This window comes from Sinocyclocheilus rhinocerous, unplaced genomic scaffold (assembly GCF_001515625.1).
Source record: "Sinocyclocheilus rhinocerous isolate Xijiao unplaced genomic scaffold, SAMN03320098_v1.1 scaffold72, whole genome shotgun sequence".
Lineage (NCBI taxonomy): Eukaryota > Metazoa > Chordata > Actinopteri > Cypriniformes > Cyprinidae > Sinocyclocheilus > Sinocyclocheilus rhinocerous.
The window spans coordinates 4353767-4369665 of NW_015628351.1; the positions used below are offsets into that span (position 1 = coordinate 4353767).

Genomic DNA, 15899 nt, shown 5'->3' on the forward strand with positions numbered 1-15899 from the left:
GTCAAGATAGAGGGGGTGGAGTTATGAGGTTTTACTGACAGTTTGAGCGGATCCAACAAGATTGAGTCACAAGCTCTTTTTAATACCTTTCATTAGATAAATATTTGTAAAGCAGACAGACGGATGTAAAGGGTGACCAATATCATTGATTTATTGAAGGAAAAAAAAAAACACCATCACCAAAAAAAGGGCACTTCGGAGTGTAAGGGCAAAAAGGGCATGTGCTCTGCACAGGTTGAGCCCTACCTGTGCACGTGTCTGCCTACTAGAGTAGTAGCACTGGGAAGTCTGATTCATTTCAAGTAAGGTTGCAAAGGGGTGGAAAATTTCCGGTAAATTTCTGGAAACTTTCCAAAAATCCCTGGAATAAATAATATTTATTAAGTAAATCTTAATAAATATTGATATTTTCAACTGATTCATATAATCTGATCTAATTTATAAGATACTTCCTCCTTATATAACCTGAATGTAGCTAGCTGATTTTTATTAGCTTTTTATTAGTTGTATCAACATTATTTTTAATGTAGGAGTAGGGATGTAACGATTTACTCGATTTACGATGATTTTTTTGAACAAAATGAGATTTAAAACAAATGATAAAAAAGGTATCCTTTTATTATTTCAAAATTTCTTTGTGAAATTGTATAATAAATAATACAACTGAAAGAAATCTCTCTGAAATCTTAAGCCAAGGCTTTGCCTGTGCTCTTTCTATTTAAAATTAGAGGCAACCACTGCGTTTTAATCACAATCCAAACAAAGATGCTACAGCATGAGCATTTTTTTCAGATTGCATAATTTTCAAAATTTGAAGTAAAAGCAGAATGGTCTGACTGTAGCTTTGTAAAATTATGTTACATAAAACATCTGAACAAAAACAGCAGACGGGCTGAATTAGAACGCAGATTCACTCTCTGACAGCAGGTGGCGCTTATGGAACAGCAGAGATACAGCGTTTCCTCGGTTACTGCTGTAAACAAAACAGCACTGTGCTTATGAACACTACTTTAATATGCATTACACAGAGGCAAGATGAAAAGAAAACACCATATAACCTTTCCGAAGATGGTCAGTTCTCTTCAGAAACACAATCATATTAAACCTCACCCACAAATGTTTCGCGATTCATTTAACATCTCGACCAACTTGAATATTCACACATTTTTATCAATTTTTAACCGGCTCAGGGTACATCGTTACATCCCTACGTAAGAGTAGATGCAGTCATTTGTAGCTTCTAGCTTTATTCTTCTAGCTATTGTGGCTAAAAAATCGTAAGGCTTGCACATTGATAGAAAATGTCTTACTTCCACATTGTAAAATAAGATGGATGCATCACATACACGTTTTTTCTTTTCATAGAAAACAGAGTGGATGACAACGACATGTAACCATGCCCTCTACGCTATCTGCGATGTGTTCACGCAATTCTACGAGCCTCTCAGCGAGGTGCTTCTGGCGGATATTTTTGCACAGCTGCAGTGGTGTGTGAAACAAGGTGGGGATTTCGCTCATCTGTTGCGCTAATCATGAGGGAGAGTTTAGGAATTTTAAGACATTGCCCTGCTACTTGCTGTACTTCATTCTCGATGGACATTTAAAATGTGACGCCTACACATGTCACATTTGGAGAAACATATTGGCCCTGTGGGTGGTAGTGTTTTAAATCAGCAGGGTGTGGTAATACAGGGAAAGTGTTAGTGTGTTACACTCACAACTCCGCCTCTGTTCTCAGATAATGAGCAGCTGGCGCGGTCAGGCACAAACTGTCTGGAGAACCTGGTGATCCTGAACGGGGAGAAGTTCAGTCCGGAGGTGTGGGACGTCACCTGCGCCTGCATGCTGGATATCTTCCAGACCACCAGCCCTCATGTGTATGACACTCTTGCACACCACCATCTGTTTCAATGACACTTAACGGCCTTCCGTCTGGATGTGTTTTGATGAGAGTTGTCGATCGATCTCTAAAAAACAAATAGACAAAAACAATCAAATAAATGACATTATATGCTAATTAATCGAAATGAATTCAAATCACACTTTAGAATTTTTGGTATTTTCTAGCTAAATCTAGAAAATACTTTTTTGGGTTGTCAGATGCGCCAATATATTCCAACTCTTGACAGGTGTTGACATGACCGCTGATATTGAAATCGAAGAGTGTTTGAAAAGGCTGTTCGGGCTCTGCTTATGAAATGCTCTCTCAGTTTGGTTCTGACTTTGCTCTTAACAGCTTGCTAACATGGCGACCAGCTGGACAGGAAGAGGAGGTGGGAGAAGGGAAACACATGGTGAGATCACAATAACATAAATAAATATTGTGAATACACACACAAATAATAAGCCACAATCAAGCACGTATAAGCCTTTATTCTGTCATACATTGTGTCCTACACTCTGCTAACACTAAGACACACCCACCATGCTTTGCTTGCTATTTATATTGGACATTTGCATATTAGGCTCTGATTTTCATATGTGTGTGTGTTTGTGTTTTAGGACGCTGAGGTTGATTCTCAGTCGCAGAGCAGCTTTGAGAGGACTCTTTCAGAGAGAGGACACAGTCAGATGTCCACTGCCAGTGATGAAACATGGAAAGGAAAATCCCAAACCAGTATGTACAGCTGCAATGCAAAAGTGACAGTTAAGACTTTGTTACAAAAGATTTCTACTTCTAATAAATGAAGTTATTTTAAACTTCATTAAAGAATCCTCAATTCCACAAATATTAAGCAGCACAACTGTTTTCAATTTTAATGTTGAAATGTTTTTTGAGCAGCAGATTAGAATGATTTCTGAAGGATCATATGACACTAAAGACTGGAGATTGACTGGAGATGCTGAAAATTCATTACAAGAATAACTTCCATTTTAAAATATATGCGAATATAAATCAGTTCTTTTAAAATGTAATCAAATGTTACAATTTTATACAATTTACAATTTACGATTATGCTTAGTAAACCGAAAACGCACGTGGTCATGTAAATGCGGTAACCCGTTTTCTTTTATCGGAGTAAGGTCATAAACGGCATAAGCATAAACCTCTTACCCCGATTTCACGCAGCATGTAAACGCAATAACCTGCTTTCTGTCGGCTTATTGAAGTGCGCATGTGTGATACGTGACAGGAATGCATCGTTAGTGCAGATTTAAGCGCATCTAGTCCAAGCAAACGTTTCTAGGAGTCAGTTATGCAAATTATTATATTTTGACGTCACTAAAGGGAAATAACCAGATTTATTAATAAAGTCATGTAAACGCAGCTTACTTGCTTTGTCAGGTTACTGATGTGCATGCAAACGGGGAAACCGGATTATTTTAATAAGCTGATATTTGTGAGTTATCAGCTTACTGGTGTGCATGTAAACGTGCTCATTGTAAAAAAGTATTACCGATCCCAAACTTTTGAATGGTAGTGTATGTCACTCTAAAATCAAAAGAAAAAATCTAAAGTTAGATTTGACGAAAGAAAATGAAGTCTCCATTTCCCTGTTACCACAGTGCAAAAAAATCTATTACAAAACGAAAAAATCCCTTTGAAGTTTCAATGGGATTTACCCTTGTACTGAGAGTTTCAAACCTAACCTCATGCCACACAGCTTGCTTGCTTTGTCCAAAATATAAAGTCTGATAAGCTGCTGAAGCCACATAACAGTTTAGAGTTTCCACCAACAGCCACATTCCCTTTGAACAATATGACCTCTTCCTCTTTTAAAGTCGGCATGAAACGGAAAACTCGACTGACTTTTGTTTCCTATTGTTGACATTTATCCATGTGAAAGTGCTCATTGAACAAGCGAAAATTATATGGATGTGATTTTGTCCATTGAGAACGTATTGGAAAGAAATTGCAGATTGAATGGAGGCTGATCTGAATGTGAAATAAAACCACACTGGACAACCTTGTTGCCCAATCCTCGTACCACTTTACAGATCACCTTTCTGAGTTCTTCTGTGAATTTGAACATGTTACTCTCTTACTCTGATCTAGGGGTCTCAGACCACAGGCTGTTTGCAGGGCTGCTTATAAAGTGTGTCGTACAGCTGGAGTTGATTCAGACCATAGACAACATTGTATTCTACCCGGCTACCAGCAAGAGGGAGGATGCTGAGAACATGGCGGCTGCTCAGGTGTGTTCACATAACCTCTGTTTGAAAGTAAACTCCATAAAACCTTATGAATTACAACTAATAACTGTGAGAATGCAGCCTGTGTGAACAGCCCTTTATGGTGTTGATACCATGGCTTAGTGCTAAATTTAAGTGTCTTTTGTTCTGTCTCTGTCTGTTTCCCAATAGCGAGATGCACTTGAGCAAGCAGAAGAGGGAGAGACAGAGGCCGATCAGGGCATGTACAGACACCTGTCATCACAACACCTCTTCAAACTGCTTGACTGCCTCCTTGAGTCCCACAGGTTTGCCAAGGACTTCAACTCCAACAATGAGCAAAGGACAGCGCTCTGGAGAGCAGGTCCGCACTCTTTTATTTCCTCGTCTGGGTTGTGGTAATGCTGTCATTTATAGGAGACTGTCTTTTCTTATTGTGCGTGTCTTTTATTAATCTTGCATGTAGGCTTTAAGGGGAAGTCAAAACCGAATCTTCTGAAGCAGGAGACCAGCAGCCTGGCCTGCAGTCTGAGGATCCTCTTTCGCATGTACTCTGACACGCAGCTGCGAGACTCCTGGCCAGACATCCAGACACGCCTGCTGCAGTGAGTGCAGTCGTCTGCCTCATTCATTAATCACGCTCGCTCACCAAGCTCAACACAAAGACAGCTGCTTTTATACAATACAATCTGTGCTACGTGTTCAGATGCACCTATTGTTGGAAGAAATTGCACTTGAGTTGATTCATTATTATTTTGTATTATTATTGACATTATGAACATGATTTGAAAGCACTAAAAATATAGGTGCTGCACTCATTGCTGGATGTGTAATAATCAGATCAATTGTATGACTCAAAAAAAAAAAAAAGCAGTAGGAACTGTTTTATGTAAAACATTTAGGGATGAGTCTCATAATCAAGGTCTGATTTACATATGCTGTACGGGAAGGTATTGGGAGAGTAACAATATATGTGTGTGTGTGTTTGATTTAGGGTGTGTAGTGAAGCCCTGGCTTACTTCATCAGTCTTACCTCAGAGAGCCACCGGGAAGCCTGGACAAGTCTCCTGCTGCTGCTCCTCACCCGGACACTCAGACTGCCTGATGACAAAGTAATAACGTACATAAACAAACACACCCTCTCACTGAACCAGAACATTAGATGCAGGGCCCAAAATGAACTTTTTGTCTCAACAGCCAATAAATATTTATTACCAGCCATGAAACAGTTTTTTTGTTTTGGTTTTTTGTTTGATTAAAATATATATATTTTTTCTTTTTAAATTTGGAATATTCAATATATTTGGCACCATGTGGAGTTTATGAATGATGTTACATTTTTCTAAACGTAAGAGTCACAACAACACAGGTTGTGTCTTTTTTACAATTCAACTTGAGGTCCTTGATCAGATGGTTAAAGACAGTGGTCAACCTTTCATGTTGATTCAGACATTAAGTAGACATCCGGCTGGGTTCAGCCACTAGATCTTGGTTTTATATTGTAAAATATTGACATGTTCCACGTTAAGAGCAAGAAAAACGGAAGGCAAAAATAGTGTCCTTATTAACCAGACAGGTGAGTCTGATAATTAGCCAATGGGTGTTATTTCCTGTAGGAGAGACTTGTTTTGGATATCTCTCTTAACATTCAGGGGTCTGAGTTAAGGCTTTTATTACAGGAAGCACCCTGCTGAAACACCAGCTTGTCAGTGTGATGACCTTTATATGTAAAAGAGACCTGCGCTATTACGCAGACAATCTACTGGCAGCCCTGGGGATTTTCCTTGTCCATAACTAAAATACACTTTTCCATTCATCACTCCTCTGATAATATCAGGTTTTCCCAGCGGCATTCCACTCCAGATTGACACTCTGCTAAAAGGTCTTTAAGGGAAACCCCTAACTGAAAAGACAAAGGGATAGTTCACCCAAAAATGAAAATTACCCCATGATTTACTCACCCTTAATCCATCCTAGATGTACTTTATGACTTTTGTCTTTTAGACGAACACAGTCGGAGTTATATTAAAAATGTGCTGGCTCTTCCAAGCTTAATAATGGCAGTGAATGGTGGTCAAAATTTTAAAGCCCAAAAAAGTGCATTCATCCATCATAAAAAGTGCTTCACACAGCTCCTGGGGGTTAATAATGGCCTCCTGATGCAAATCGATGTGTTTTTATATCCATATTTAAAACTTCATAAACCGTAATCTCTAGCTTCCTCTAACTGTCATACTCGTGTTCACGAGAGAGTGGTGTTCCAGCGGATGACGTAGGTAGGATGTAGCGGAAGTGCAGAGGAGAGAGCAAAACAAACATTCTTTAACTTTCTGCCTTGAAATAAAGATGCCGTGGCACCAAACCCCCTCATGGAAGAAGAAAGCCGTCGTGTTTCCAGCTGTGATGATGAGCACTTTTTAGGATCAACTACAAGCTGGATTTTCAAAAGTATGTGAAATATCTAAAGTTCACGGCATAGAATGTTTCAAATATGTCCAAGAGTTTTACACACTGGTCTGTTACTGTGGGGACATTTCCACGCCCATAAACATGACGTGGCACAAAAGAAAACGTTACTGGTTGCTTTAGCCGTCAGTCATATGGCCTCTTGGGCGGGTCTTGGCCATTCAAAGCGGCCAAGGTTCCCAGACCTTCTGCCGTCAGTCTGAAGGTCTGGCTACGCGAGGTTTAATTATGGATATTTTTCTTACACAAACGCATCAATTCATTTCAGAAGGCCTTGATTAACCCCCCGGAGCGTGTGGAGTATTTTATGATGGATGGACGCACTTTTTTGGGCTTCAAAATCTCAACCACCATTCACTGCCATTATAAATCTTGGAAGAGCCACAACATTTTTTTTATGTAACTCTGATTGTATTTGTCTGAAAGAAAAAAGTCATATAAGGGTGGCTTGAGGGTGAGTAAATCATGGGGTAATTTTCATTTTTGGGAGAACTATCCCTTTAAGACTTAAATTAAATGTAATTAAATTTCAAATAAAACAATATAAAATAAAATGATGTCAGCCCATGAATGCCTAACATTGTCATCTCTCTTTCAGTTCAAGCCTCATGCCTCCTGCTACTACCACCATCTGTGTGAGATGATGCAGTTCGACCTCATTCCGGAGCTTCGCGCTGCTTTGCGGCGATTTTTCCTTCGCATCGGTTCCGTCTTCCACATCGCCGCTCCTGAATTGGGCAGAGCGCAGCCTTCATCATCATCATCATAACGCGGATCAGAACTGGGAACACAGCTCAGAGATGAACTGGGAAGAAAGCGAGGCTGTAAAGTGGATGGATGGTTTGCGTGTATAAGCCTCTGCTGTGATTTGAAGGACTGTACAGGAACGCAGAATGACTGTGTGTGACTGTCCCATACTTTCCCCTGCCGTTCCTGACTCACGCCGTCAGTCTCTCCCCTATGAGAGAACAGCACTGTGACCCAGCAGGGTGACGCTTCTGCTGTGTCATTCGTCTGTGTTGTTAGAGTCATGAGTCATATTTGTTTATTTTTATTTTGACTTTCTTCTGGATGGCTGTGAAAATAATTTATTACCAGTACTGCTATATATCTGGTTTTTGATCGTCTGTTGATTTTCATTGTTTTGCCTTTTGTCCTATCTGTAAAATTTTGTCTGTTTTAAAGGCTGAAGAAAGACATACAGAAATGAGATCATCCCGTTATTAAGAGCTTGTAAAAGACACCTGATGTGCAATGAGTTTGCGCCAGTGAATAATGGTATATTTGTTAAGGATTTAAGGTCCAACAATGGCCCATTTTCATTGTCCTTTATTGATTCATCATACAATTAAACAATCATCTCTGATTTAAATTCATTCAAGCAGGTTTTTGCATTTAAATGCTTTTAGTTTGGGGTAAAAGACTTTAATTTGGTTTCGATGTGTTCACACTAAACTCCAAATTGTCCTAAGAATGTAACAGTTGCCTTCAAAGCATTTGGTGTTTATTTTACATGTCAATACTTACACTTGCTAATCCAGACCAGGCCGACACTACCATTCCTTACATGACACACATCATGCTCATTTGGTTTCCATCATATTCAAATTTATTGCATTTTTTAAGTTTTTTTTTTTTTTTCATTCTTTATATATATATATAGAGAGAGAGAGAGAGAGAGAGATTTATCATTGAAATCTTAAGACATCTAATGAATATTTAATTTTAGTGCACTAAAGTTTGCTTAATAGATTGTTTTTTTTTTAATATTTCATTTTTGCAAGTGTTGTTCGCTCTTGATTTGGAGTTAGACTGAATCAGCAAGTTTATGCGATGGATGCCAGTCACATTATCATAAAACAATTGAAGTGGGGGAAATACAGGAATACAAATATACCTTATAATCCAGGTATGTCTTCATTAAACCCCTGCAGCATATGACTTACTAGTGTATTACCAGTGCAGATGCAACTCCCAATTCATTTTCATTATGTATTTCATTCTTGAAGTGCATTTAAATATTTTCTGAAAAGCATTCCTTCTCTTGCAACTATGGATGTCTACTTTGCCTCCCATTGAGACTGGGAAATATAAATATATATAGTATATGAAGAAATACGATGTGTAAAGTTTTCATGTAAAATATACAGAATAATGTTCGACTCTATACATATTGTGATGTAATCTTACAAGCATTTGGTGAAGTAATCAATAAAGTTTGAAGTCTGAACCATTGAATTTTCTCCTACCTGTACATGTTGTTTCTTCCAGGTTTTCAATGAGGGGAACTGAGTTTCCTTATATTTTTATGACATTTCCCTTAACGAATTTCTAACTTTGTCTAACGATCTAAAATGCATAAATAATGTAGTAATGTTTGTTCTTTTATAATAGGGGTCTCTTGTTTGACAGAGTCTTGGATGGAGGCTCCTTGAATCTTTAAAGATAGAAAACAAATGCTTTATATCACGACAACACCAGCATATGAAATGAATGATTTCATTCGAATTAATAAAGCGAAGATTTGTACTCGTTTAAATGCGCCACAGGGTGTCGCTGTCACAGTAGACGCATCACGCGCGTTTTGGGGTAACAAAGGTTACCATAGTAATTCTGCCACTCTTTGTTTAGTGAGCTCAAACCGTTCACGGTTATTTAAAATGCCCATTCTTACCGCCCGTTAAGTATACATATCCAAATATTTGTAGTTAGATGAAGAAAACTACTGAGCAGAATTTATATCAGTAATTTAAGACCACATAATGTGTAAAAGTTGCGAGTTCGTTAAGATTAAGTCGTCAGTATTAGTAGCAGTTACACTGAATGGCGCGTCTCAGCGTTTTAAAACATAACGGAATGTTGCTTTTTAAATGACATTAAGCTTTAATTAACGACTTCGGAGTGAGTAAAGTAGTTACTCCGTAAGCCAGCATACTCAGTCCACATCTGATGTACTGTATGTGCTGTAATATATGAATAGGCCCTTAGTTTAAGAGCAGCTCTGAAGGGGCGGAACTGAGCCAGCGCCGCTGAATGCTCACTGCTCAGAGCACCGAAGCGCTGCTGACAGCGGCTCTACACCGACTGCGCTCTGGTCGAGGAGAAACACGCCGACATCGATCATGCGGGAGATCAGGAATTTGCCTTTCCAAATATCCGAGTAAGTACCAAAGGTCTGCGATGCGTTTTTGAAATGGGAGCTTTATCTTTACACCCGCCTCCAAATGATTTCGCGTTTCCCTGTACAGCCAGTCCATCTTCCATGACGCTAGCTACACGGCTAACTAGCCGAAGGGGGAAAGATTGACGTAGTTGGCTTGGATTTTACAGGAAATGCATTCTTGACTAGCAAGAACCATCAATTATATAGGGCTTGTTATTAATTTGCTCTCTTGCTTGCATACGGTGTTTCTCATCATGACTTAAATGCGTGCAGAAATGCATTAAATGTATTGCATTCATTCGTAAATAAAACATACCGGGGTGTTAGATTTTACTTAACGTTACATGCGTAAATGCTAGTTGTATACTGACCTATAAAAGATTAAGAAATGCTATAATAATCTACATCCAGTGTTTCTCCCGGTTTCTCCTCAGCATAGACAGGGCGACATTTGGAGAGCTCTCGCCCTCTGCTTGTGATCAGCGGAAATATATGGCTAATGATTATGAATTTGGTCCTTTTATGTTCGTTTTCTCGGACTGAAGTGATTCTGTGCTATTGCTTCTCTGAAAGTGATACGTCTTGCCCAACAGAACTGACCGGTTGTTTCCGCTCGGCCTCTGCTATGGGCCCTAGAACGGAGCCTTTATTACGTAATGGTTGGGTTAGGCAGCGTGACCGTCATTTAGTTGATCATATCCTATCACAGAGAGGGGAGGTCTGCTTTAAAGAGAAATATCTAGCACTGGCTCGTTTTTTTTCCTCACACACGCAGTATTATTACTTTTGATCTGCCGCAGTTTCTATTTGATATTGTTGCTTAATCTATAACTGTCATTCACATAAACTTTCTGGAGCTGTTTCTTGGTTGACTTAATCTACGAGGAGTGAGCAGACTGTGTTTTGGTAAGCTGAGCGCTCTTTAACTCTCCGTGTTGTCATTATCTTAAACGTTGTCAATAAGCACGATAACGTGAGACAAAGTAGAAAAATGTTGACGTTAGACTTTGTTTTAGGTCATTTCTAACAAGTTGCTCGGTAAAAGCTTTGGTCTAAATGCAAATCTATATTTTAGCCACTACTGTATGTAGACTTTCCTTTAAGAAAAATGTTGTTTCTTGAGAACACTGACATAAAACACTGAATAGCTTTGTCTGGGAGGTATTCACACACGCTCGTTCGCGGTTGTAGGAATGTGTGTTGACATTGTGTTTGTAAACACACCGCGTCTCTCCTTATTAGAATCTTAAATAATTCACTCATTGGAAGTGTCTGCTGATCAATCCAGCGAATCAGTAAGTGCGACCACATCATGTACTATATATGTAAATGTTATGTATATTACATGTGGAATAAAGCAATGACAATATGCGTCATATTCGGACAGAGAATGAGTGTCCGAATTTCTTAAGTAACAAAATACATATATTTTTTGGTAATTTTTCCGCGACAAAATGAGCAGCCTCTGAAATGGCCATGTGTTGTGCTGTGAGCCTCGATAGTCAGCACGTGTTTGGCTGATCCAGTGTTTCCTGAGATCTCTCGCGCTTTTCCCAGGAGCGATCAGATAATGCACCGCGTGAACACCCCGCGCTCGTGATGTCTTCAAAAAGAAGAAATCAGCAAAAAAGTCACTTAATCCTCTTTACTAGATCGATCTCTCTATCTATCTATCTATCTATCTATCTATCGTATCCAGATATATAGTCGCAGAATGATTGATTCTCTTGATCAGACGTTTTAATTCCAAAACATTGTATAGATTTGATCTGTAATAACGCATATATGTAATTATAAATTAATGTATTAATTTTAGTCTATTCTGTTTAGCAAAGATTATACAAATACATTAAGATTCATTAAGATTATACTTGAGTTGTCAAAACATTTTAAAACACTTGGGTATCTTTTGTCTGTGACTCTTGACTGGATCTTCTGGCACCACAATTGAGGTCCGTTATAGATTTGTTGAAATGAGGGAATCATAATTCTAGCCACGCTGGCTGTTCTTGCCCCCTGCTGCTTAAAATTCACTCATGTCAAGGTCAGTGTACATTTAGCCATGTCTTGGACAGGGGGAGAGAGGACATTGTCCATGTTTTTCATAGGAGGCAGGTGATGAGAGGCTACCATCTGTTCCTTTGATCAAGCCTCTACATTAAGTAAGAGGGCTTTAGAGGGTGAAAAAAACCTGTTTATCTTCAGTGCCCCTTAACCTCTTCCAAAGTTTCACCCTGACCCCCTCCTCTCCCTGTTTGTGAAAATTATTGCGTATTTACGGATCAATTCATTGCACTGTTGTCTTACCACAGGGTATGAGCCATTGCACCATCCCTGAGCGTCGGCAGAAGCCTGAGAAGGACGCAAGGGTGTGCACTGTGTTCTAAGAACGAGCGAGTGAATATTCAGACATCGGAGAACGACGAGCAACGACGTGAATCATGTCTTACTATAACCGAGAACTGGTGGTATTTTTTATTAAATATAAACTCTCACAGAGGAACTACCCCTACAATCACATTGAATTTACAGAAGACACAAATCGGACTGATGCGGCGGAAGGGAATGATGATGAGGAGGCAGCAGGAACGACGACCCTCGTTAATGGCTCCCTGAACGGAACAAGTACTGGTTCCACTGGGACCCCACCAAGGTCCCCCGCTTCAACCCCCCAGCGTCAGACGAACGGGACTGGGGGTCTGGACATTGCACTGTTGTCTTACCACAGGGTATGAGCCATTGCACCATCCCTGAGCGTCGGCAGAAGCCTGAGAAGGACGCAAGGGTGTGCACTGTGTTCTAAGAACGAGCGAGTGGATATTCAGACATCGGAGGACGACGAGCAACAACGTGAATTATGTCTTACTATCACCAAGAACTGGTGGTATTTTTTATTAAATATAAACTCTCACAGAGGAACTACCCCTACAATCACATTGAATTTACAGAAGACACAAATCGGACTGATGCGGCGGAAGGGAATGATGATGAGGCGGCAGCAGGAACAACGACCCTCGTTAATGGCTCCCTAAACGGAACAAGTACTGGTTCCACTGGGACCCCACCAAGGTCCCCCGCTTCAACCCCCCAGCGTCAGACGAACGGGACTGGGGGTCTGGATGCAGTAAAGGAGGCGCTTCGCGATTCTGCCAACGAGTTTGAGCTGCGTTATTCCCAAGCATTCAACGACCTGTCGTCGCAGCTCCACATCACGCCTGCCACAGCGTACCAGAGCTTCGAGAGCGTGATGGATGAGGTGTTCCGCGACGGCGTCAACTGGGGCCGCATCGTGGGACTGTTTGCCTTCGGAGGGGCTCTGTGTGTTGAGTGCGTGGAGAAGGAGATGAGCCCGCTAGTGGGAAGCATCGCGGATTGGATGACCGTCTACCTAGACAACAAAATTCAGCCCTGGATCCAGAGCCAAGGAGGATGGGTGAGTTGAAAGTAACTTCTACCTTGTTAGCTTTCTTCAGTTTGATCGCAAGCAGCCTGTATTTATGTAACCTGTTCAGGTGTATAGTTTTGAATTATTTCCATCTCAAATTGTCCTGTTGGATCAGAATATATCTGTTCATTGCATTTAAACCACCCTTGGCCAATCTTAGAATTTTCATCTCTTTGTTGAGTCCTTTAAAGAGACTTTCTCTATATTATATAGAAAAAGTCTCTTTAAAGGGCTCAACAAAGAGATGAAAATTCTGTCATTTACTCGGCATCATGTTGTTCCAAAACCTGTAAGACTTTGGTTAATCTTCAGAACACTAATGAAGATATATTTAATGAAATCTGAGGTTTCTGTGCCTCCATTGAAAGTCCAGGTAACCAAAAGTGAGCTAGAACATCCAAAAAGGTCATAAAGCTGTTGTAAATCGAATCCACATGAATCCAGAAGATCAAGGATCTTTTAAGTTGTAGTTGCCTGTACTTTCAATGGAGGTACCGAAAACTCTCAGGTTTCATTAAAAATATCTTATTTTTAGTTTTGAAGATTAAGTCCTATGGGTTTGGAACAACATGAGGGTTAGTAAATGACAGAAATGTACATTTTTGGGTAGTCTTTCCTGTTAAGAATTCTGTTGCCATTTGAGATTCAAATACTTTATGAAGCTTTTAACAGACTGTAATAGTCCAGGAAAAGTGGATGTTATTGATGAAAGATCGTGTTTTGCATGGCCAAATCTGCTGGCTCCCTTGGGTCCAGATGGGGCTGTTTTTGGCGCCTGCCCTCTCTTGGGCCTGGGTGGGGATGCTGAAACTCTGTGGAGGGGAAAGGAATGGGAGATAAGATAGCAGAACCACAGCTACTGGTCAGCTGATTATTGATTTCTATAGTCTTAATTCCCAATCGAAACTCTACAGAATGGAGCAGAGTCAAAAGCGTGTGGGAGATGAGCACATATGGTTGAGAATGGAGGGGAATGCACTGACAGTTCGTTATTTTCTTTTCATCTTTTGTCTTTTTATTGTTTTCATTTTTTTTCTCTGTGTTATTTCCCCTCGATCAGCTGTCCAGTGATGAAAGGTGGGCATGAGTAAAGTCATGTGAAAACCCTTTGTGCTGGTTCTCTTCTTTATGTAGGTTGGACGAGTGGCAGGTAATGGAGGGGTCCTGGTCCAGTCAGCTTTTTCTCTTTGTGATCAGGGCTGCGATCTGATTGGGTGAGGGTGAGATATGGAAGTGGATTGTAAAGGTCATTTTTAACAAGGCTGGTTTATTGAATGGTGCAGAGAACAGACTCTGATTAGCAGACTGGTTTTGTTAGTTGTTTTTTTGTAGTTTAGATGCTTATTTTCATTTGTCAATGTGTCATTTACAAAATCATGTTTTGTTTTGTTCTAGAACGTGCATTTTTTTTTTCCCTTGACGTTTCTTTTTTCTGTCTTGTGATGTCTTGATTGCACAAAGAATCCGGAACTTTTTATTCCTAGTCATTTTATCTATACATTTGGATCTTGAATCTCTAAGCATGTGACCTTAGGAATGAGAACTTTAAGGCACACAACAGTCACAACAAATCTTAAATGTGTAATTAAAAAAAAAAAGTTTTCAAACAATCTTGCTGTCTTCATTGTTCGGATAAACAGAAAGAGCCTCCAGCCTGTTTTTTTTTATTTTTATTTCAGTCAATATTTCATGTCATTGAATTTTATCCAGTTTTAAGGACTAACATTGCATCTAATTTTTGTCTACAAAAATAACATTTAAATTAAAAGTGCAAATTAAACCAAATATTTAAACATATATATTAAAGGGGTCATATGATGCTTTTTTAAAGATCATTATTATGTGTATTTGGTGTAACATGCCTCAGTATTTTTAATAGCATTTGAAAACTGTCTTTGAAACCTAGATTTTTCTACTTCAAAAACATTAATGCATTAATCTTGCATATATTCATCAACAGTATGCTTTAATTAAAATAATTCAATTATCTTTTTTGCCTCACCTACGCTATCATTGTCAAAATAAAAAAAAAAAACTATTTCGCTAAACATTTTTGTCAGTAATTTTGTTAAAGAGATTAGTAGGGCTGCACGATATATCGAAAATATCGCAAATGTAAATATTGCGATATGCATATCACAACGGCGTGCGATATTTGAATCATTTTAATAATAGGCTACTTAAATCAAAACGTTGCAAAAGGTCAAAGTTTTAGTTCGAGGCATATAGCAGAGAATTGCTTGACGTTAAAAAGAGTTATGTTAAGTGCAATAAGTTGCAGAAAACAACTCTTTGCCGTCTCGTCTTGCTGTCTGACAGACTCACACCTGAAGCACGCGCACAAGCCTCATCTCGCACAGCGTCTCTTCAGTTCTGCCACACACATGCAAAGCGCGCGCGCACACACACAGAGAGAGAGACGCGTTTCAGACGGCGCGCGAACACCGAGTTGATTCGTCTTTCGCATCTCCTCCTCCTTATGTTTGAATTGTATCATTACGTGCAGTCGGATTTAAAGGGACAGCAGCCTATAAATACGTGCTGCTGAATATGTCACTAATGTCACTAAAACAGCAAAACGGCTATAACAAAGATTAATCTAAATTGAATTCATAGAGTGAACACTATGCAGTGTTATTTTACAGTTAATTATTAAATTTCTGTATCTGAATACTACTGTTTATTTTATCTATGCTTGTAAATTGTGTATTT

At 39.4% G+C, this 15899-nt stretch overlaps 2 protein-coding genes across 3 annotated transcripts in view; both read left to right on the top strand.

Moving 5' to 3' along the window:
- The window catches only part of LOC107737629 (brefeldin A-inhibited guanine nucleotide-exchange protein 2-like), a 29887-nt gene extending 21073 nt beyond the window's left edge, over positions 1-8814 (top strand). Inside the window, exons 31-39 of the mRNA XM_016549196.1 lie at positions 1366-1501; positions 1739-1877; positions 2237-2294; positions 2503-2617; positions 3998-4137; positions 4306-4477; positions 4580-4718; positions 5108-5225; positions 7178-8814. Coding sequence (XP_016404682.1) covers positions 1366-1501; positions 1739-1877; positions 2237-2294; positions 2503-2617; positions 3998-4137; positions 4306-4477; positions 4580-4718; positions 5108-5225; positions 7178-7348 — 1188 coding nt within the window. The 3' untranslated portion in view covers positions 7349-8814. The remainder of the gene's footprint in view (positions 1-1365; positions 1502-1738; positions 1878-2236; positions 2295-2502; positions 2618-3997; positions 4138-4305; positions 4478-4579; positions 4719-5107; positions 5226-7177) is intronic.
- Positions 8815-9491: 677 nt separating this feature from the next.
- LOC107737630 (bcl-2-like protein 1) overlaps positions 9492-15899 on the top strand; it is a 23860-nt gene continuing 17452 nt past the window's right edge. The window contains exons 1-3 of one of the 2 annotated variants that reach the window (XM_016549199.1): positions 9492-9739; positions 12055-12439; positions 12856-13175. In XM_016549199.1, the coding sequence (XP_016404685.1) occupies positions 12184-12439; positions 12856-13175 (576 nt within the window). In that variant the 5' untranslated portion in view covers positions 9492-9739; positions 12055-12183. Of the gene's footprint in view, positions 9740-10405; positions 10649-12054; positions 12440-12855; positions 13176-15899 lie in introns of those variants that run through there. The other variant, XM_016549198.1, reaches the window with a different exon arrangement.